This window comes from Bradysia coprophila, chromosome II (assembly GCF_014529535.1).
Source record: "Bradysia coprophila strain Holo2 chromosome II, BU_Bcop_v1, whole genome shotgun sequence".
Taxonomy (NCBI): domain Eukaryota; kingdom Metazoa; phylum Arthropoda; class Insecta; order Diptera; family Sciaridae; genus Bradysia; species Bradysia coprophila.
Window position 1 is genome coordinate 10471158 of NC_050735.1, and position 23861 is coordinate 10495018.

General features: G+C 35.4%; 2 protein-coding genes across 10 annotated transcripts in view; one reads left to right on the forward strand and one right to left on the reverse strand.

The window, feature by feature from the left end:
• Positions 1 to 23861, reverse strand: part of LOC119072068 (uncharacterized protein CG43867) — a 178504-nt gene that overhangs the window by 112685 nt on the left and 41958 nt on the right. The window lies entirely within an intron of this gene.
• LOC119072158 (probable cytochrome P450 304a1) lies at positions 17696 to 23512 on the forward strand. The gene is made up of 8 exons (XM_037177319.1): positions 17696 to 17899; positions 21681 to 21932; positions 21992 to 22286; positions 22341 to 22615; positions 22674 to 22854; positions 22911 to 23028; positions 23089 to 23233; positions 23287 to 23512. Exons 1-8 carry the CDS (start codon positions 17806 to 17808, stop codon positions 23469 to 23471), a joined length of 1545 nt encoding a protein of 514 aa, XP_037033214.1. The 5' UTR covers positions 17696 to 17805; the 3' UTR covers positions 23472 to 23512.

A 23861-nucleotide genomic window follows, 5' to 3' on the forward strand; every position in this document is an offset into this window, starting at 1 on the left:
CATTGACGTTTGAAAACAGTGTTTTTAGAGTAGTGATTGCAGCTATCAGCTGTTAATTGATTGAAACTAAAAGTTTCAAAAAGACTTGTTAAAGAAATTAATGTAAGGCATACGATCAATATATAATTAAAGCATGCAAAAATGCGTGCCTTTTGAAAGGAAAAATTGGATTGTGAGTCATAACTTAACCCACTTGAAAAAATTTGCAGATTACATAAATTTACACAAAGTTTTCTCCCAGTTATCACCCACAAACCAATTGTTCCTTCAAACGTAACACATTTTTATGTGCTTTATTGGTTTTACTTTTTCAAAAAACGATTTTTAATCAAAGAAATAATCAAAAACGGATATTTTTCCGCCTAAATGTAGGCTACAAAGCAAAGGGTTAATTGCTCTTAATCGGCACATAAACCAGTAAAAATTTTAGTCAGAAGGAATGATGTGGTTCACAAATTTCGTTACGCTTCCATGGAAAAAGTAATCATACCGGCGGGAAGGGGAGTAACGATTTTAAACAATCTCAATGCGATGATCGGAAATCGCGAAGTAAACGGAAAAACCACACAACAGGGCTCGGTGGCCACCTTCCGTCATATTGAAGTCAAAGCGATATCTCCCAGCTGGCATGATTTGCGGAAATGCGAAATTTTGTGCAGAAATATTATCCACTTTTCCGATTATAATTCCTGAATAGGGGCACGAATGGTTAAAGTTTGAGTATTTAAAAAATATCGGCCTTAAAAAATCCAAGAAGAAAGATCTATGTTTGCCATCAAACCAGCCACATACATCGTCCCGTAATTCCGTTGCGATTTTCATGTACGTGTTATATTTGTAGTAAATGGCCCCGTGGATCCGTAGCTCGCTGATTGGTTCAGTTAAGTTTATTATTACTGACACATTTGCATGTTTGTGGTCAATGTATTTGAAGCGACATTGAATTGCTGAAGCTTTACTGCCGTCATGTTCAAAGATGAAAAAGTTTTTCTTGGGACAAACAAATGGGAATTTTAAGAAATTTAAGTTCAACGAACTTTTTGTGTTGTACACTCACTGAAACAGGTAAAATATCCTCGATGGATGGACCGCAATTCGAGTACATGATTGTAACTAATAGAAGCAACGACGAACCACAAATTGCAATTTTCATCTTCAGAATAGGAGATGAGATCTTGAAGCCACGGACGGATCAAATATAAATAAAGGAGTACGAGGACCACGTCTCTGGCAAATGATTTTACGAATGCTGATGAGCAAAGAGTGAGAGCTTCTTTCGTAATTTGTTGATTTTACAATTTTGTCTGTCATTAATTTTATATTTTCCATAATGTATCCGCTATTATTTACGGTTGAAACAAATTTCCCTCCTGATGATTTTATAATGACTGTATCTCATGTGCATATTTTGAACGATTCAGAAATGAACTGAAACCGAAACGATCCCCAGCCAATGAAACGTTTAATCGTTATCTTCTTCCTAGATATGATTTCAGCTGCTGATAGTAGGATGGCGTGATTCCCCGGAGGGAAGGTAGTCACCAATTTTAAACAATGTCAACGCGATGATCCGAAATCGCGAAGTAAATTGAACCACCACATAAAATGCTTCGACGGCTACCTTCCGTCAAATTGAAGTCGAACCGATATCTCCCAGCTGGCATTATTTGCGGAAATGCGAATTCTTGTGCAGAAATATTATCTGCTTTCCCAGAAACAAGTCCCGAAAACGGACACGAATGATTAACATTTGTGTATTTTAGTAGTGGTCTTACATAATCCAAGAAGAAAGATTTATGTTTGCCACCTAACCAGCCACATAAATCGTCCCGATATTCAGTTGCGATTTTCATGTATGTGTTGTACTTGTAGTAACCGATTCCGTGGATCCACAGCTCTGTAACTGGTTCAGTTATGTTAGATAATATTACTCCTTTTAAGTGATATCGATCAATATATTTGACGCGACATCGGAACACTGAAACTTTGCTACCATCATACGTTCTGCAACTGATACGTTCAAAGAAGAAAAAGTTTTTCTTGGGAACAAAAAAAAAAGAAAGAATTTCAGGATTTTCAAGTTTAACGAATATTCTCGGTATGTACACTCACTGAAACAGGCAAAATATCCTCGATGGATGGTCCGAATTTTAAAGATAAAATTGTAACAAATAGAAGCAACGATGAGCTACAAATTAAGATTTTCATGCTAAATGGGAGCTCTTGAAGCGACCAAATATAAAGAAAGCAGTACAATGATCACGCCTCTGAAAAATTATTTTACAAAGCTTGCCGAATGACAAATCACTAAATTTTTTTGATTTTTATCTTTTGAAATTTCACAGGTCATTCATTCATTTTTTGTAATATTTTCGATAATGTATCCGCTATTACTTTGCATAGGAAACAAATTTTCCATCTTGATGATTTTTTAATGACTGTGTCTGATTTTAAGTTGCGTATTTTGAGCGATTTAGACATAGAAAGATTAGACTGTATTGGATTTACGTATTTTAGATCCTGAAATGAAAATACAACCAACCCTTTCCAAAATATTTGTTTTGTATGGGCGGAAAACTGCAAACGATCCGCCAGGCCAGAGTTTTGAAAATTAAAAAAAAAAAATGTAAAATGAAAAAGTTTATCAAAAAGGCTGGCGGATCTTTAGCGCTTTCCGCCCGTTACACCTCCAAAACAAACTATATTTAAAAAAATAAAAATACGACAAAAGATTGGAAAGGGTAGGTTTAACAACCGTAATTGGCTAAAAACATTGGAAGAAAATGCAATAGAAACTCTTCCTTACAACGACGAACTAAAGAGACAAAATATTGTGAAAGCATTGCGGTCGAAATTGATCATCATTTGAATAGTTAAATACATTAGCGAATTATACGATGAGTACTCTAAATGGAAAGTGTTCGATTGAGTAGATGTGGAATTCCAACTAAGTCTTAATAGGAGTAAGAAAGATAATGGTTGAGAAAAATCAGCGCTCAGTTGCATCTACCCCACCGTCACTCATGTAAATCAAATAGAAATAAACGAGTACAATGACCACGTCTCTAGCAAATGACTTTACGAATGCTGATAAACAGAGAGTCGGTTGTACAGTTTGTAAACCAAAGGCTTGGCTTATGCAGAATAAGCAACAGCTGAACTTCACCAGCTGATCAAAAAACACACTCTACTTGTATAATATACAATCAAAACACATAATAATAATCAAATAGATTCGGTCATTTGATTTCAGCTCAGGTTCAAAGCAGGTTCAGGTCACCACAGATCAGATAGGTGATCTTTTATCCGGATGAGTCAGAGTATTTCAGGTCAGATTTCAGGTTGATCAGACCTGTTCCGAGCAATGACGAAGCGGTGAAATGAGGCATATGTGGTTTTTCTGATTGAATTTTGGACGTGTGACGTCCACATTACAGAGCCGTAAAAGCAAAGTAACGATTTCGTAGTTTAATGGAACATAGAATACGATCATTTTTCTCGTTGAAGAATCCGTTTTGATTTTTCACGTTTAAAGTTAAAAGTAAAGTTTTGAAACAAACAAAATTATAGTTAAACACAATTTGTTAGTTGCTGCTGATCATGATAGGTACGGAGATATTCGTGAACGAGTCACCGATTTCAAACAATCTCAACGCGATGATCCGAAACGGCGAAATAAAGAGAACCACCAAATAAAGCGGTATGAGGATCACCTTCCGTCACATTCATATCCAAACGATATCTTCCTGCTGGCACGATTTGCGGAAATGCGAATTGTTGTACGGACAGATTATCGGATTTCGATAATAGAATTCCTGAATAGGGACACGAATGGTTGAAATTTGATTATCTCCAAATGAGCGGTCTCATAAAATCCAAGAAGTACGATTTATGCTTTCCATCAAACCAGCCGCATAGATCGTCGCGTAATTCAGTTGCGATTTTCATGTACGTATTGTATTTGTAGTACAAGGTTGCGTGGACCCACATCTGTGTAACTGGTCGAGTTAGATTCACTGATAAGAACGATTTTACATGATTTCGATCAATGTATTTGACGCGACATTTGATAGCTGAAGCTCTACTGGCATCATACGATTTACAACTGAAGCGTTCATAGATCATGAAATTTTTCTTGCGATAAAAAAAAAGAATTTTAGGAGATTCAAACTGAACTAATATTCTTGATATTGTGCTTACTGAAACAGGAAAAATATCCTCGATGGATGGTCTGAAATTTGAACACATGATTGTAACCAATAGAAGCAACGACGAACTGCAAATTGCAATTTTCATTTCAAGAAATATGAGATCTTGCAGCTACGTGTTGACCACAGTACCCTTTGTCAATTTTTTTAAACTTATAATGATAATGATGGACGAGCGAAGAGTCAGATTCACGCAATTTGTTGATTTTTATCTTTTGAAAATTCATCGGTCATTAATTCGCTTGTGGTCGTTTATGTTTGCGATAAAGAATAGGGATAATGCGATTTTTACGTAAAGTTTGGCAATCATTAGTTGACTCTATATAGGGAGCTACCCCCATCTACTTTATGTTGAGAATTTATTTATAATTTTCAAGTTTTAGGTCAACTTATAATAAATGAAAAGCACAATCTCTCTAACATATTTGCTGCTTATTTTATAATGACTATAAATACTTATGTCATACGTTTATTTTGAACCATTTGGACTGAATTTGAAACTATTTCGTTGCGATCAATGACATAGAAGGACATAGACTGGATTTATGTATCCAAGACTTTGAAGCTGAATAATATTTTGTTGGAAGTATCGAAGCTTGCTCGACCCCAATTCAACATAGCAGCTTTTTTTTTGCCACGAATCATTATAACGAATTGTGATAGTAGATGATGCAACACTGTCCAACTTATTTTTTGCATACTCATGACTTCCTCTCAATATTAATAAGACCAGACCAGACATTATATAAAACTCACAGGAGAATTCATTCATCTGTTATCTCGGGATCTAGGAGTTGTGGTCGAATAAGCAATACAATTAGAGAAATTGCAGCGACCAATTCGTGAGCCAAAATGGAACAATAAATCTTGATCAACAATCTTAAAATAATGTGGACAACAAACGACTCGACACGAATTATTTGTGTTGGGTATTGCGGTTGAATTTCGAACCAACAACTGAAAATTTAATAATTCAATCTTAGTCTTGATTTCCACTTACGAAAAAACCGCTCCGTTTTGCCTCCGTTTAGCCGAATCACGACTCTTTTCTATTGTTTAAAGCGTAAACGTAGCGCTTTTTTCGTAGGTGGAAATCAAGACTTACATTGAGTTATTGAATTTCCAGTTGTTGGTTCGAAACTCAACCGCAATACCCAACACAAATAATTCGTGTCGTTTGTTGTAAACAATAATGACATCTGATTAGACCCGTGCGAATTACTGCGGTCTACGCATACGTTTGTATGCGAATTGGACTCCCTGAGTAAGTAGAAACCTATTGTGGAGTTTATGATATTTGACTTCGTTCGGGGCTGTCGATATTGCCTCCGGCAATTTTTTTCGTGAAGTGAGTCTAACGGGTCGGCGTTAGCTATATGTTTGAATCGGTTATTAGGTTACGTCTTGGATTTAGTACCGAAGCGGTACTACCGGTGACGACTCTTTGTATTACTTGTAATTGTTCGTTGCTAATTCAGTCAGTTAGGCGAAAAACCCGTTGACATTGTGTGTTAACTCTCTGAACTCTATGACTGTGTCTCATGGAAATATCTTTAACAATTTAGAAATGAACTGAACTCGAAGTGATTTCGATCATCGTATTTGACGTGACATTGCAGATCGGAAATTTTGCTACCGTCGTACGTTCTGCAATTGATGCGTTCAAAGAAGAAAACAAAAAATAATAAGTTTTAAGTAGCCTCAAGGCGTGGTTCAAAATTCATGTTAAGCGTGTGGTCTAAACAACAGGTTGAGGTTACTCACACAAATGTCCTACTAGTGTACTAGATACTAGATAGACGAGTGAAGGTTGAGAAAAATCACAATGGTCTCAGCGCTCAGTTGTGATTATAAGTAACTATCTCACTGTTACTCATGTACTCTACTGAAGTGATTCCACCAAAAATACCGTGATGCATGAGAAATAAAGTCAGAAGTGTCTTCCCCCAATCCAGTGTCGCCAAATGGTTCACCAAAGTAAATACAAAACAATCTGTCGCTACAAAAATTATATATTCCCATCAAAGACGTATATATATCTACTTAACTCTATCGGCTCGACTTTACATTAACAATCATGCCAACGTTGGCAAGAACCAAAAAAAATATTCACAATTTCCCATCCGGGACCCATTTATCCATTTAGTTTTGCGAAACTTTAAATGAGATTTTCAAATTCAAAACATAAACAGAACGAGCGCTTGTTACTTTTCCTCCTATCCTATGCTAACTTTTGATGAATCATATACATAAATATATGATGAAAAGTAAAACTTTCTTCTTATCACGGCCATGTAAACTCTTTTCAACACACATTAAGCCGTTTCCCTAAATAACCATTTTTCTATAATTTATGGAACATAATTTTCTATTCCATTTGAAAAACACACTCTCGCACAAAACGTATACCGCTCCCATTTTTCAGCAAATAATTTCATTCCAATTAATATTTTATTAAAACAATCCCATCACTCCCCTCGGTATTGAATAATGTTCTCATAATAAATTTTATAAGATGCGACAGCGGGAAACGAAAAGCTTTTAAAATTCAAAACATTGTAATGATAATGGCTGCCAACTGTTTTTTCTGACTGATATACTAAACGCGGAAAAAGATGAAAACCGAAACGATATGCGAGAGAGCAATTTTTGACTTAAAAGCTTAACAAAGTTTTAAGTCCTTTTTTTCCGGCTATGGTGAGTTTAGAATGATGAGTGTGAGAAAGGCAGTCGATATTAATTTACTTCAATTAGTTGAGTTCATTATTATTTGTTGTGTCGTAAAATGGGAAAACGGGGAGCGTTTGTTTGAAGCACTCACTAAATTGGTATCGATCTTCAACGCGCAATAAATTGAAAGTGAAATTAAATTTAAGAGCCTAGCGTTTCAATTAGTTTTACCTTTCCCTGGGTAAAATAGAAACGTTACCAGAATAATGGTCTGTGTTCTATTCACAGTGGTGAGCGCTCAGCGCTGTCAACATTAAAAATTACCATTAGGACTTTTCGTTAATTCGGAAAATGTTAGGTGCGTAAAACATCAAAACATAATTCCCAGCTCCGTTAACACCAACATTATCTCCTATCTTCCACTGGCATTCCCATATATCATACGAATTGAACATTCTTTTGCACCGTACGTTTAATTGAAATAAATGTGGCCTTTTGCACTCGCCGCGCTGCATGATTTAATTGAACTAAATGAACACCCAGCCAGTGAGCGCGTATATATTCGTGTGAGAAATAAATTTAAACATTTCAATAAGATGCTTGTCGATTCATAATTATGTTTGGCGAATGTTCCATTATCTGATTGGGGAACACATTTCCATGAAAGTATTTTTATTCCAACGTGGAACGGGTGGAACGGCATTTTTTTTTCGTTTTAAAACTACCATAACGTTTTATTACAAAAATTCAAACCCATTACATACGAAATGTCGTAACACGTTAAAATTGCTCAATATCATTCGCCCATTTACAGTACCGCACTAAAAATAAATAGGAAAATAATCAAGATTCTCTCACACATCTGAGCACATCCACAACAACTAGCCAAGAAAACATTTTCCAAACGGTTGAGTGTAGGAACATACCATCAAATCCGAGATCAAACCCCAAATTACTTTGTACACAGTACATAATACAATATGCATTATAATGTGCCTTATCTCCATTCGACGGTTTAAAATTCCTCTACTTTCCATATCCACTTAGCCGGTAATGAAATGCAACGACACGATCGTTCGCTTTCACCCCACCCTCATCTTCCTAACAACCCCATTTCTTTATTTGTCAAATGTTTATTCGCAACGAGTTCTCGTACATGAACAGGAAATATTCGAGGAGGGTGGCATCCTAGCTTCCTTATTAAAGTCATATATGTAGAAGAGGTGTTATATAAGGTTTTACGAAAGCTATTACCGAATTCTTAACATTCAATGGTGCAACTCAGTCTTTCGCGTTCCTATTTTTTTCCGGTTTTTTTAATTTTCAATGAAAAAAATTGCATTACACCACAGAAAACGATTTTTGTTCGGTTTTTTTTTCTCTCTCCAAATTCTAAAGACTTGAATCACACACAATACCACGCCAGCAGAATATTTTGCACAAACTGAAATTGAAATCTTCGGTAAAGTTTCAGTTACATGTAAGTAGCTTCAATGCAAGAAACCAACTATAATTCGGTTGTTGTGTTGAAAAGAAAATTTCCACGACGGTTGCTTTTTGGCTCCCGTTTTTTCATATGGTATGGTTGATAAACAAAATGCATAAAAACTGATGCGAAATTACATTTCATGTTATTGTAGCAAAATGAAAACTCACTGAAAATTCCTTTGTGAAAGAAAACATTTTCCTGTACAGAGAAATGTTTAAAAAAGGAAACTGTGACTAGGGGATTATGACTGTAAAATTTATTCGTTAATGGAATATGATTTCGAGAGACAGTTAGCGTTGAATGGGAAACAACTTTTCCGTGGGAATAGACTTGCATAGTTGTCTGACTACACTCTAACTTTGTTTATTTATTTGTTGCAGGCTTAGAGACTTGAAACTTTACATATGCATGCAAAACTTCACTATTTTTAAGTCCCAGTGATTCTTGAAATAGTTATTTCTGCCAAGGTTCTGAAAGAACAGGTTAAGACACTTTCGAGTTGATCACGAAGGCGGTGTGATCAAAATTTTCCTGTAGCGCCAACTAGGTTTGAAAAATTTTATATGACGATGTCAACTTAGGGGCCGTTCATAAATTACGTAACGCAAAAATCAACATTTTTCAGACCCCCCCCCCGGGTCTGTAACGCTAAAAGGGTCAAGTTTGACCCAATTTTGTTAGAACCGTAACGCTTGCCTCATACCCCCCCTCCCCCCTCTAGCGTTACGTAATTTATGAACGGCCCCTTATCAAAAAAAAAATTGTTTTCAAGTTGACTTTTCAAACAATATACATGTCTGAATCGTCAAGATTTGTGTTTCACCCGCCTTCGTAAGTGTCTTATCTGTTCTTTCAAAACCTTGATTTCTGCAACGGCCCGCGTCTTCGCGTGATAATTTACACATTTAGTGCCTAAGAAAAAGCAATTACTCGGTCGCATAAATAACTCACTTCGCTTGTTTGATCTAGTGACAGAGACAACCTAACCAATTTTCGCATCTTGATGCATGCAACGTCAGACACAAAATCACTTTCGATATCGCATTTTGCGCTGTAGAACGTTATCGAGAATACAGATTTTAAGTTAAATTCCACTTCATTTATTTGCACGAAGTACAAATAGTACATTACTATACCAGTGAAGTAATTTGATATCTCGTGTCCAGATGAGTAAAAGTATCCGAAGCCTTACGAGCGAGGGAAAAGGTTTTCACTAGTGAGGGAATGTGGCTATATACCTCCCTAGTAAAGTAAAGTAAATTTTTTGTTTTTCATAATAAATGTGACTGCTTTACAGAACGTGTTTTTTTGTTGCCAACCGAGGCGACGCCGAGTACATTTCTTTTAACTTTTTACATAAAACTTTAAAATTTATAAAGTTTTTGTGAATTTTAGTCATAACAATTACTGAATCGACTTTAGTTGTGTAAAACAAAACAAAAAACACACAAGCTGCACTGCGAGGTGTGTGTAGTCAGACATAATAAACGTCCCTAGTGTTACCTTTAAGCAATGAGAATACAAAATACTTTGTGCTTTTTAATATCAAGTATATGAAAATTACGAGTGGTTGTGTACCACTAATTCCAAAGAATTTTTTCACACTGGATGCCATCGGAGAGAGAGATTTATGTTCACGAACGAACATCCATTATCCATTATATTCAATAATTTATAATTGTCAGATAACATCAACGCATCGTTTTCCAAGATTAGGCTGTCGAGAACATGACCTGCTTTTTATTTTGCCATTTCAATAAAAATAAGAGAGATAAGAAAGCGTCCTACTTTTCTCTTGAATAGGCGTAGGTATTTTTTCGTCGCTTAGATATGTCAGAAACATAAATATTTTAGCAAGATAATCCCATAAAGTTTGCGAAAATTTATTTCATCAAACTTAGCCTCATTTTATAGGACAAATATTTTTCGAAAATTATTTTATCCCGCTAAAGTTAGAGTAGGTCTCATAGTAATTATGAATAATTTCAATTTATAATTCATGCAAATTCAAAGACGCTCAACTTTTGAAATCGTTTAAACTTTTCCGTTGCTCTTATACCGCTTGCTCATAAGTTACTCATTGTCGTATATAGATAGGTACCTTCACTTCTTTTCAGAGAAAATTTCATCGATATATTTTCGTGCTATCATTTTATGTGAAATTTATTATTCAGATCCGGATATATATTCCACTAAAGACGGCAAAAATATATTCCGGTCTATTACCCAAAACTTTGAAAGTGATGAGCATTCAAAATAAACAGACGAAGATTGAAATATAGTTATTTATGTAGGACAAAAGATCCAAGAGTTTTGGGCGTAAGCTTACGGTTATTTTACTTTCATTTTAAACCTGAATGATGTTTTTTATAAATGTAAGTTCTTTAATATCAACGCTCAGTTAATTGACGAAGTAATTAAATCTGATCCCGATTTCATGGCAGACAGAAAATGGTGCTCTTAAATCGATACAGTTTGAGCCGGATTTGCTTTGATTTTAATTTCCGCGAAAACTATAAAAAAATCCCTAATGTCTGACAAATGACGCATTGAGAATATTAAATACCGTTTGGGAGAATATAGCAGAGAAAAACTTACTTCATTAAAAGCAAAACAAATAGTCACTTGATGAACTTAACATCCTATAAAATTCATCTCAGACCCAAAAATCTCATGACTTTAACCCACATCTGCTCATCAATTATGTAACACATTTTCCAACAACCATGCACATATGGCTTCCAAAAAAAGCAGAAGAATATCACGAAATTATTCATTAAATCTCAGCCGAAATGATGATCCACACACATTGTAGCTTCATGGATGTATCCTTCGTTACAACATAACCATATAAATGTGTGTTGTCGACAAAGGTTGGAATTAGTTAAGAAACAGAGGTTAAAGGTTGTTACAAGATAGTTTTCTATAGACAAACCGTTTCAGCATGTACGGAGTAGCATGCATGTATAATTACACAATTTAGAAAGGGTTCCAAGAGGAATAGTTATGTTATATGATGTTGTAATTTGCCATCACATAGTTTATGTTCAGAACATTACTCTGAATGTGTGATCTTAATCATCGGGTCGACGGGGTGTTCTCTCTTTCTCTTTCTACCTTCATCTATTTTCTTCATTGTCGGAATTACCTTTCCGAAATTGCTTTCAAACGGATATGGTTTACGAGCTTGGTGTACATTATGGATTAAAAACAATTGACAAGTTACAAAGAGAATTCAAACCGAAAGTGAAACAACTAGCCACCAAATGCTCAGCAATTTCGTTACTATTTCACAAAATAATTATGGACCAGCTATTAAGCATCGTCAATTCCAATTATTGTCCGTGCACATATTCACGCAGTGCGGATACTCTTATAGCTGTATGAATTGCCCAGTTTAGATGTAAATATCTATAGATATGCGAACAGTATAAGTAATGGAGTCACAGCACTTGGTTAAAGTGTGCATATATATATATACATGTGAGTTTGCTCTAGCACTCTTAACAGTAATTTTTGCTGTTATGTTTAGTGCTCCAACGTAAAACCGAGACAAAGTTTTCCGTTCCAACTAATCTGTTGAATATTCATTTGGAATTAATGAAAATGGTTTCGTTCATGCGATATATTAAATAATGTTTTAATGTTGTGGATGAGAGTAGAGTGTTTATGAGTGCCGGTATGCACAAACATATAAACCGTATATGTAGATCGGAATGAAAGCATGGATTGTGAATTTGAAGCATGGAAAAATATTTGGTAAAAACATAAAAAGTTTGCCTGAAATGTAATGTAATGAACTGTTGCACTTGATAGATTCAATTGCATTTCGTTTAGAACGCTTCAGTGAAACATTTAGCGTCAATGCTAGCAGAATTTCATTTTTTTTTGTACATAGAATGTGTATTTGAAGTGGAACCGGATAAAATGCAAAAGAGTAAAGGAAAAATAATTGGGAATCGTTTTTATATGATGTAGAATGTCAAACACTAACAAATTCTGTCAAAGAAAATATTTTTAATATTTTCATGAGTCAAGTAAAGTCTAAAAGTTTAAACACCTTTCAAAGTTTCAGTGTTCGACTTCGAGACGCCAATCTAACAAGCAAACAGTTTGCAAATATTGGTTCTGACTTGGCTGTTTTTGGCATAGAAAGTTTAACATGAAGAATGGCATTTAAAAATGAAATTTCTGTACCAACTTGTCTGTTTATAAGTTATTCAAAAATTTGACAGGAAAAAAAGTTTTTAAACTTTCTTCTTCATGTGTCACTAATGCCCAGTTTGACATGCTTTCTCTACAAAGTAAAGTGACAGCTAGAACACAAAACTTTCGCGTTGGATAGCATATGATAGTAAATGCTTCAAACATTGGTTTTGCTGATAAAATACTGTACATGCACGCAGAGTCTCTAGTGGACCTGCTCAGGCTGAAAAAAGGGCTTAATCGTGCATTTTACAAAATCGTTGATCGTAGGTTGTTCCGTATCGATTCCTGATTCTAAATTGATGTGGGAACAAGACGGCAGCTCTATGGTTCTCTGGTGAGCGGCCGCTATGTCACTTTTTTTTCTATGATTTTTCATTCGTAAGCAAGAAGAGATATCAATCCACTTCCAAAGGATATGTTCGACATGTTGTAAAGAAAAGTCTATTTTTTTTGTGGAATTTATTTTTTGACATTTGAATTCAAAAAATTGGTCAAAGTCGAAAAATATTTTTTTCTCAAAGGAAAATCTCTGAAACCGATTCTCTTCAGGATTTAATGAACTGTTGAGGTTGTAGTGGGTCAGTTCCTAAAATTGCCCAGTGAAACAGTAGATGCTCCGAAAGTAATTCATTACATGGAGTAACAAGTTTGATATAAAAGTTAACTCCCAAGTGTGTTTTTGAACTTTGATGTTGTCTTTTCGGAAAGTGTAGAGTCCCATGCGAAAATTGATTAAAACCCAAGAAAACGAAAATGGATGGAATGGATCATTTTCACAGAGAACAAATGGCTATGTAATGGTCAATTTCACATGGAGTAGTTAGTAAAATTTATTTCCTGCTTTGTTGAGTAAAATAACTTACGTTTCTGTGAGATAATTCATTTATCTTCAAAGGGAGATCACATACCACACCTTCCGCTTAGTTTACAGCCCCACTCAAAGATAAACTAGTTTTTCCACAGATGTGTGTTTAAAATTATTCTAAATGGGATCCAGCCGATACGTGTGCCTTCATAAGTCCACGTGCCGCTCTTACGACAACATTGAATTCTCTACTATATATGGAGTGTGTTACTAATGCCATTTGTTGAAGTTATTTTACATCATTTATACAAAATAATATTCCAAACCCAACAGCAGCCACTTCTAACCTAACTACAACATAATGTTGTAACATCACTGCTCTTTTGAAGTTTTCCATATTTTTTGCATTGTTAAGTTCCCGACTCGAAAAAAAAGTGCCGAGTGAAGAACATTTGCACGTAACATGTTTATTTTCCACAGGCGATTCCCATGAAAGTTATTATTTTAAATGATTTATTTTACCCGTTTATCATAACAGAATCCACAATACTTATACAGGATATGGTTGGGCAAATTAAATGCCTTACTCACGATGTATTTTACCAACAAAAAAAGAATTTTTCCGTACACCAAAACGATCTGGAAGCATTATAAAAACTAAAGCAAAACAAACAGAACCAAAAAAATGAGCAAACACAAAACAAAAATTGTTGATTAATTAACCCTTTTGTCTGTAACATTCTCAAACAGAAACCATGGAAAATATTTCGTCCGACAACAAAAGTTGAAACAGAAAAAAAAAGAGAAACCCCCAGCAATATCATTAATTACACTCATGTGTATATTTATCGCAAATACAGGCTGTGCGAGAATTCGGGGTGGTATCGGAAATTGCAATTCATTTATTCGCAAATAAAATGAAATCCATGCCTCAATGGCACATTACGGAAAGCGGAGGGGAAAAAACCATGCACCATTAACCCTTTCACTTTACAAAGAAGAGGAGTTGAATATGCCTGGGTAAAAGTTGTATTTATTTCATGTATATATAGAGCAATGACAACATTTTCATTAAAGCTGTAGTAAGATATTAAATCCTTTTCCGTTACAGCTGATTATAATCTTTCGGCTAACTAACACCCATTATACTTTAACACGACGACCGATACCAGTGACGATATTTTTCGGTCTGTTATTAATAGCTGAAACTTTTTACGCTGTTAATACATAATTTAGGAGTGAATTAACAACATACGAAGAATAGCAATTGTCTATTATTGGGTTTGTTGCTTTATGGCGATTGTTAACCTTTGATAACCAGGTTCAATGAATGTGTTTCGGTACAACAGGGGTTGGATTTTACTGATTTCGGGTCTTTAATTAAAGGGTTTGGTAATAGAGTACAATGTGGCAATTTACTATATATGGTTCGGTTTTTCGATAGCAACAACAATGTGGAATGGAATCAATCGTTTACTATGGGCCAAAAACCAATGTGCACACAAATAACATGGGGATGATAGTTTGAGGGAGTGTCCGTTCAGTTTATCTTTAGATGGAAGACATATCATTTTTGTGATCTGTCGTATTTAAAGGATTGTGATCACTATCTCAAAAAAATTGTTAATATCATGACTTAGTAAAGTCATACGAAGTATCTAAACTAAAGTTCTCGTACACTTCACATGTTCACACAGAAAGCAAAATTGTAATTAAACACGAAATACGAACCCTTCCTTACTTATTAAATCAGGAATTTTCTTTCTTCCTCCTTTGCATTTTGTCTTTTCTTTTAATTTTCTTAACAGATTTATTTCGTACGATTTGCAAGAAAAAGGATTGCCAGATGTGATTGATTAATGACACAGATTAGGAAATTTTGCCCCATTTATTCACATTAGGTTTTTTTTTTCTCCTCTCTTTTTAATTTCGCATGGAAAACATTAATGGAATAAAATGTCTTCAATGCGAATTAAATAACTTCGCTCAAAATGAATGAAATGTTTATGTAAGCGGAGATGTAAAGCATTGAAATTGAATGCGAAAAAAAGGGTTCCATTCCTTTAAGCTCATCTCGCTTTTACACAACATTTACTTATCTATTGCACAGTCATGAGTTTTTAAGGAAATTTGTCTAATTTCATAAATGTTGGTTTTTGGGGTAGATTTATTGTTTTTTGATGGGCTACACTGACGGTTATTGATAAAAAAGGATGCATAAACAGACAAGAAAAGATATATATCAACTGAATGGAACAGAACAATTTTATATCTCCACCCGACATCTCATTATGGCAAATTCATTTCATTTGACAAAATATTTTTTCCTGGCTAAGCATAAATAGTACATATCATTGAATCTGGCTGGTCTGAGACTTAATCAAGCCTAAATAAGATGGGATGGATCAGTGGCTATGTTGTACTATAATCTTCCACCAAAATTATTCGAATTCGATTCCCGTGTCAGACAATTCAACATGGAATTTTTCTAGCGACTATTTCGTATTGCGGTATTGGTAACGTCCTACAGTTCACCCAAGCTTCATAACTTGGGTAGTTGCAGAGTGTTTGGTTGCTGCAACGATGTGTACACTAAATGACTTGTTTGCCGTAGATTTGCATGCATCTACATCTAGGCTACCGTGTTAAGCCAAAACACGGTATCGCATCGTTTGTGTGCTTTGAGGAGCTTTAGAAAGCTGCTAATTTCTTTTGGATTCCATGGTAAAATTGGAATATTTCAGAAGAACACAAAGGAAACCTAAAGCTACCGAAAGCTCCTTAAAGGCCAAGACACCAATGCGATATGATGTTTTGACCTAACCCTAATATGTCAGTCGGAGCACCTAACTTTTCCCAGAGAGCATACATCGAGGCGTGGTTCGAAAGTCACGCTAAACCGGTGGTCTGGACTGAAATTGTTTTTAGCCGCTGTTACTGAGGTCTCTAAACCAACAAACTTTTGTCCCTTCCCGTTCACAGAAATATTTGTTGTTTGTTGAAAAAAAGTTGTACTTCGATCCCAATTACCACTGAAATCATTTCCCGATAACACGTCCGGATTATTTCTACGTCTGCATCTCTACCACTCATTTGCATCTATATTTATTTGAATGCATTTGTTCAAATTGGATTTTATCAGCACAAAAAGAGAAACATCGAATGCGAACCATTTGCAAACTTTTAGCCAAACACTCCAGACCATCATCGCAATGAATTTCGTTCAAACTTTTATAGTAGCAAAATAAAAACATTCCCGAAAAAAATCGCATATAAAAATACATCCAAAAATTTCAATATAAAAACCACAAAAATATTGCGTTGAGAAAATTGTTCCAAACATAAATTTGAGGATGCTTTTCCACACATAGCTGGTTCTATCGTAGTTCCCATATACCATAAAAGTTGATCCTTTTCCATGCATAAATACATTTTGTATAACAATGCAAAACTAACCAGAAAAAAGCATAATAAAATATCGGATTCTAACGCCAACCAACACCCATTACTACCGACCGGATTCAAATAAAATGCAACCGAAAAAGCACAGAACAGTCACATACAATAATAAGAATGTACGCAATAAGAAAACCAGGAACCGCAAGTTTCGTTACTTCGTTGCTCGTAAATTATGTCGATATAATTCGAGTTCTTCGCATATATGGTAAAATGGAAACGGCAGCAGCAGCTTTAAAATGATACTTTTTATGATGAATCCTCATATATATTATGATCATCATCATCGTATAAAAGCACAATATATAGAAATTCGTACACGAAGAAGCATAAACGGATATGGGACTTTTTTTTATATATATATCTTGAAGCATGTTAGGAAATTGGATTTTGAGTCTCTTCGTTTTGCAAAAAAAAAATATTTTTTTTTGTGTTCGGTACACTCTGGTTTCCAGAGTCGTTATATTGAAGTGAAACTTAATATAAAATTGAACTTGCACAATGACTCGAGGCAATGATGGTGCAATATCGATGACATGAATTCGGAAGACATTGTACAGACAGATTCTGTCGCTTTTCGGTTTCATCGGAATGTATTTTATCTCTCCTCTGTGGGATGATATAAATGTGTTGTAAAGGGTTTTACAATATTGTTCGGTTGGATTTCGAAAATTAAAGTGACACTGTTTGACAGAGGAATGTGCAGGAGATATTTTACTATTATACAACAAGAATGATGAGTGGAAAATTGTGTATACGGAATAGATAATGAATTGCTCAGCAGTGGTGCAAAGCTACTGGTTTTTGTGATAGACTTTTGTTGTGAAATACGTTATCAGTTCAACGACCGTATCTAAAATTCGTAAGTCTTCAACCCAAATTCGTTCAGATAAATAGAGAGTGTTCATTCAGCTCGCACTCAGTTTAATTCTGTAAATTGTCGTGAAAAAATATTAAAATAGGAAAATATGGCTTCGGTTGTGCTGTTCGCCGTTTGTTTTGGATTGATAGTGTATAAGGCTTACAAGTACATGTTCTTTAAGCCGCCCAATTTTCCGCCAGGTAAAAGTTTGTGCAGAAGAATATCGTGTCATAAGAAAGTGGTTTTGTGAAAACCGGCCACAATTTTGAAACAGGTGCTCATGTCGGATTCTCTGACAATATTTACTAAGTATTACCAGTTAAAAAAAATTACAGAACATACCAGGAATATTTTGAGTAAATGTGATGATTCGTTGTTGCATTACATATGGGCGAAGCCCATTAACCACGGAAACATGACGACACTTTGTTCACAGAAGCTCACAAAATTTTTCACAGTTTTCCACTTAGAGTCTTTTAACGACCCTCCATTTGATATATCTGGGAACTAATTTACCAATTATTAAACGACTTCACCAGTCGATTGCCAAAATGGAACTATTCTGACGAGTTGTTATTCCACTAGATTTGAAATTTGAGATAAACCAAACCATAAGAACAAAGCACCGGATTATGTTTGAGTGTTGTTTAAACGCAGAAACGCTATAGTTTCAATCAGATTGAACCTTGCACCTCGATACTTTGCATCTTATGTAAGATAGAAAAGAATTAATTAATGCTTCAAGAGAAGCAACATCAAATAATGAACAGACGTCAAAAGCGTATACCAACTAAATGATGTTTTTTTCTGGAAAACAAGCTTTTGAAAACTTCCTTTTAGCTCAAATTGCGTCTTCATAATATGAATCAGCGATGAATAACCAATATCCTCTGCGGTTACGATCAATCGTTTTTTAATGGCGGCAGTCATCAACTGTGTTGTTAATTATTCTTTGTGTTCTTTGTGGCTTTACCTTTGTTTTTAAATAATCTTTCATTCAAAGTATCGCTTTTTATTACAAGCACATTGCAACAGAACACAGCAGAGCTTAATCGCATATTAGTCATTCACATAACCAGGGAAAAGTAAAGTAAAGTGTTCTTGTGAATTTTGTTGTTTTGGGGCGTAGCCGAGACTTTTAATTCTTTTGAGGGATTCTTTTGAAAAACATCCTACCGAAATCGGACGCATTTTCCAGTGGACTTTTTTATATGTGCCTAGAAAGGACTTCGACCCTAGAACCCAAAACCACTTTCAAAAAAATTCTTCGAAGCTTTTGTGACTGGTGAAAGGTGATCAAAAACCGAAAACTTGCACTTTTCTTACCAAAATTTCTCCGGGTACACGAGCCGTACAGGGTCATGTGGGGTGTCATTAGAAAGGTAATCACATGTACTATTGAGCCGAATAGAGACTCATTGGTTTTAAAATTAATCCACACTGAAATAAGGGCAGTTGGAGTTTTAACCGTTTTCTGTAATTTTATGTGCTTTTGGGCCAAATAGGGTCTTAGCATGTAAAATCCATTACATAACTCGGAATAAAGAAAATGAAAAGTCTCGCTTCGCCTCTGATCAACAAAATGCACACGATAACTCTACTTTTCATCTTTTTATCCCTAGTCATGTAAAATACTATTGCATGCTGAGAACGTCAAAAGAAAGGTTGTAACGTACGGTTTTCGATGCATGTAGCATTCTTTTGCTTTCTCTAGAGTCGAATTACATCACTAGGGAAAACAAGAGAATTGGTTTTGGAGTTCACAACATGTACCTATGCACCTCTTGATAAAATTGTTATCGAGACGTTATCGCCTTCGGCTCGACCAGCAACGCCCTCACGTCTCTAGAAAAAATTTATCAAGAAGATGATACACTTTTTTATCTTACTAGAACATATATACCATACCTAGGGAATGCAATCCCGTACCGATTTTTGAATCCCGGGATTCGGGATTGAGAAACTCAGTACCGGTACCAGTACCGGGATTTCCGGTACTGAAAAGATATGGATTAATTATCAGTATTTAAAAGAAATTATTTTCATTTTATTCTCATTTTTTTTAAGTTTTTTAATGGTACAGTTAAGTGTGCTTACTCACAGTGAAACACGTATCGAATTTATTTTGTTCTAAATATCAAATTTGACACTACGACAAAATAAATTCGATACTTACGTCGCTGTGTGAAGGCCGGGTAACTTTAACTTATGTTTGCAACAGCGTAGATGTCACATTGTAAATTAAATTTTCTCTTTGGAAAAATGCTCACAATGCACTTAACGTATCATCGTTCAATCTTGAATGTATAAGTTGTGGGACTTGTTGTCGTCACAATCGCAAATTTTTGTGCTTTGTGATTTAAAAATTAATTGATTTGTTAGGTAATGTAAATTTTCAAGCACGCTGCCTTTGAAAATATAAATCGTGTGAAGTGACAGAAGACCGACTTTCCGACAGCGTCAATTAGTGGCAGTTTTGTGAAATATCGCCTAAATCCACAATATATTTTACTACGCAAGTAACGGCAAGCCGGAAATGCACGTTCAGATTCAACGCTAGTTGGTTTGATGAGCAGCAGACACTCACCAGAAAGATTTTAAACACTTCAAGCTTGGATGATACTCTAAATAGAGTACTGAAACTGGACAGTGTATTATACAAACGTAGAACACTATAAAAATATTTCCATGTAAAATAGAGTACTTTCTGCAGCCGACCACTATGATCATGCATGCGTGAAGTGCGTTGCTAGCCATCGTAGTTTTAAAAACGTCTTTTTCTGTGTTTGCAAATAATACGACATAAGAGAAAAACGTTAATTAATCCTATGTTTCAATGTTTATCTTATATTGCCATAGTAGTTTGAATCATACAAGTTGATCGATTTCAAAATTTTATAAAAAAAACACTGACAAAAAAGATTCGAACTCACCTGTTGCAGGTAACTTTGTCTCCAGGTAATATACAATAGCTGCCACAACTGTAGCGCCCCATGCAAAAAATACAGCTGCGGCAGATAATGTAGATTACCTGTAGACAAAGTTACCTCCAACAGGTGAGTTTTTCGAAACTTTTTTGTCGGTGAAAACTGGATTTTAAATTTCGGTACTAATCTCGGGATTTTTTGATCAATACCGGGATTCGGGACTGGGATTTTCCGGTACTGGTACCGGGATTGGTACCGGGATTGCATTCCCTAACCATACCATATAAACGACTTGGTAAATAAGCGGCGAAGGCGCGACATTTCAACACTCGTTAGGAAATAACTATTACATAACTAGGGATAGAAAGATGAAAAGTAGAATTTTGTTGATCCGAGGCGTAGCCGAGGTCAATAAACACATTAAACCGAGACTTTTCATGAAACATGAAAAGTACGGTTTTCGATGCATTTGTAGCAATAAATTTAACTTTTAAACTTTGAAGAAATTGTCTATGGATACGGATATATTTAACGTGAATATCCTCTTGAGCGTAATCTGATAACGTAATCTACTGTTGATCTTAACAACTGAGTATCATCGGGTCTGACCTTGCACCTGTTCGTACTGAATCTCGCAATGAATAAACAGTTTTTTAATCAGCACAATATCACAGACCAAAGCATTCATTGAAGTTTGCCGTTAAGATTAATTAATAATTAACGGTTTAAAGTAGAAAGAATTGTAGTGAAGTGTTTGATAGTGAAATGTTTCGTTTCGCGCAAATTTTATTATCAAATCATTAGTATTTATCAGCATAGCTTACATCAGAGATTTGAGATTGATGAAATGGCAAAATAATTGAGACCAGTTAGATGAGATAATAAACAAAAATCAGCAAGCAACGTTTAATCTATTAGACAACAGGATCAGCATGTGTGATTCATTTTTGGTTATCTTATTCTAATTACGATTAACGTTTTATGATACGAAACATTTAGATTTTGTTGAATTAATTGACCTAAATTTGAAGTTTCACTTTTTATTATTATGCAGGACCGCCACGTCTACCGTTCATCGGTGCATACCTCTTCCTTCTTATCATAAATTACAAACATCTCCAGTTTGCAGTCGACAAGCTATGCAAATTCTACAAAACCAATGTCCTCGGTCTGTATTTGGGCCCATTTTTAACAGTGGTCGCAAACGATTCGGCTAGTATTAAAGAAACTACGTTGAATGAGAAATTGGATGGTCGACCAGACGTACTTTTATCACAAGTGCGTGATCCGAACTTAGTTAGCAGAGGTGAATATTATTTCTGTTTCGTGAGGAGAAATCCCTGATTTCAATTAACATTTTTGTAGGTATTACGTTCACCCAGGGTTTCCATTGGCGTGATGAGAGACGATTTACATTGAGACATCTACGTGATTTCGGTTTCGGTCGTCGATTCAGTGAACTTGAATTAGAGTTAGAGGAAGAGCTTCGGCAACTGATTGAAATTATTAAGAATGGACCGAAATATCCACATGAAAGAGAGATGTTTAAGGACGGTATGGTGTTGTGTCCGAATGTGTTTTTCACGTTGGCCTCGAATTCATTTTTAAAAGTATTGTGCAATGAACGTGTTCCCAGGGAAAATCACGACGAATTGTTGCGGTAAGTTTGGTCGATTATTAAATCAGGGATCAGGATCAGGATAACATGTTTCAGTGTCATAAAACATACCGACCAATGCATGAAAGACGCTGACAGCTATGGTAAAATGTTCAGTTTAATGCCATGGATAGCGAAAATATTCCCAAATCAATCTGACTATAACAAGATTAAGAAAGCCACTATCGCTCAGTATGACTTTATGAAAAAGTTAATCGACGAACAGTATGAATCCTATGATGAGAACCATGTCCGACATTTTCTGGATGTGTATTTCAAGGAAATGAAAGCGACACAACGTAGCCGCAATTATCAGCATGCTGACTTCCATTGTATGAACGTTGCAAGGTAACATTCGGAAATTCTTTGTACAAATAACTTATCTTCCAGACGATCAGCTTATCTTGACATGTTTGGATTTCTTTAATCCGGCTACTATATCAACAACAATGGTGTTATCGTTGTATTTACGAGAACTGCTTTTGAACCCACAAATTAAAGAAAAGATCCAAGTGGAAATTGATCAGATTGTTGGTCGTTCACGATTGCCTGCATTAGATGATAGGAGCAAGTAAGGAATGATTCAAATTTACGTAAGCGAATGCACTAATTCTTTTCTTTCCAAAGAATGCATTACACAGAAGCGTCGATAAGGGAAATTTTACGATATCAAACACTTGCGCCTAACGGTGTTCCACGTGTAGCTCTAGAATCGACTCAGTTATCACAGTACGATATCCCAAAAGTAGGTTCCTTATAGACTGTTCTCTGTTTGAGAGGCACTAAATGTATCATTATCAATCAGGGTTGCACTATATTTACCGGTCTGAGATCAGGGCATTTGGATTCAAGCAGATGGGACGATCCCAATCAATTTGTTCCCGAAAGATTTCTAGACACTGAGGGAAAATTGGACTTGAGCAAAGATCACTCTCTACCATTTGGAGGAGGTAATTCTTTTGGAATGAAAATGTAACATTTTAACTGAATGTCTTCGTTGCAGGCAAACGATTATGCGCTGGTGAGACGCATGGTAGAAATTTACTGTTTCTAGTGATAACAGCAATTTTGCAAAATTTTGATATATCAGTACCAGATGTGTCGAAGTTGCCTCGGGAAACTGATTTCCACACGGGAGTCATTACATTTGTTCCTGAGTATTTTATAAAGTTTGACGCAAGAAAATAGTTGAAGCCTGTAATCTCGGACTGAAGATGAAATATAAAAGTTTTGATGAAAATGAACATTTGTATAACGACCTTCCGTCTGGGACAAAAAAAAAGCCTCAATACAAATACAAACTACACGGAAAGTAGTGGGAACAGTTAAACTTAAACTTTTATCTCAAAATAGTGTATCGTCATTTGGACCAATGGAACAATGCGGAACCATGGATTCAAGTTCACTTGGATCCATGGTTTCACGTGAACTTGGATCCATGGATTCAATTTCACTTGGAAATTGGGTTTCAAGTTTACTTGGAACCAGAATCAAGATCACTTGGAACCACATAAATAAAAAATCGAGCAGAATTCTAACTAGGTCGCTATATTCCTTCGAGTGCACGTTGTTTAAACT

Bases quoted from the DNA above. Each gene is read 5' to 3' on its own strand.
- LOC119072158 (XM_037177319.1), top strand. From the start codon at position 17,806: ATGGCTTCGGTTGTGCTGTTCGCCGTTTGTTTTGGATTGATAGTGTAT. The intron at 17,900-21,680 runs GTAAAAGTTTGT...ATTATTATGCAG, and splicing joins GCCGCCCAATTTTCCGCCAG to GACCGCCACGTCTACCGTTC. The intron at 23,029-23,088 runs GTAGGTTCCTTA...ATTATCAATCAG, and splicing joins CACAGTACGATATCCCAAAA to GGTTGCACTATATTTACCGG.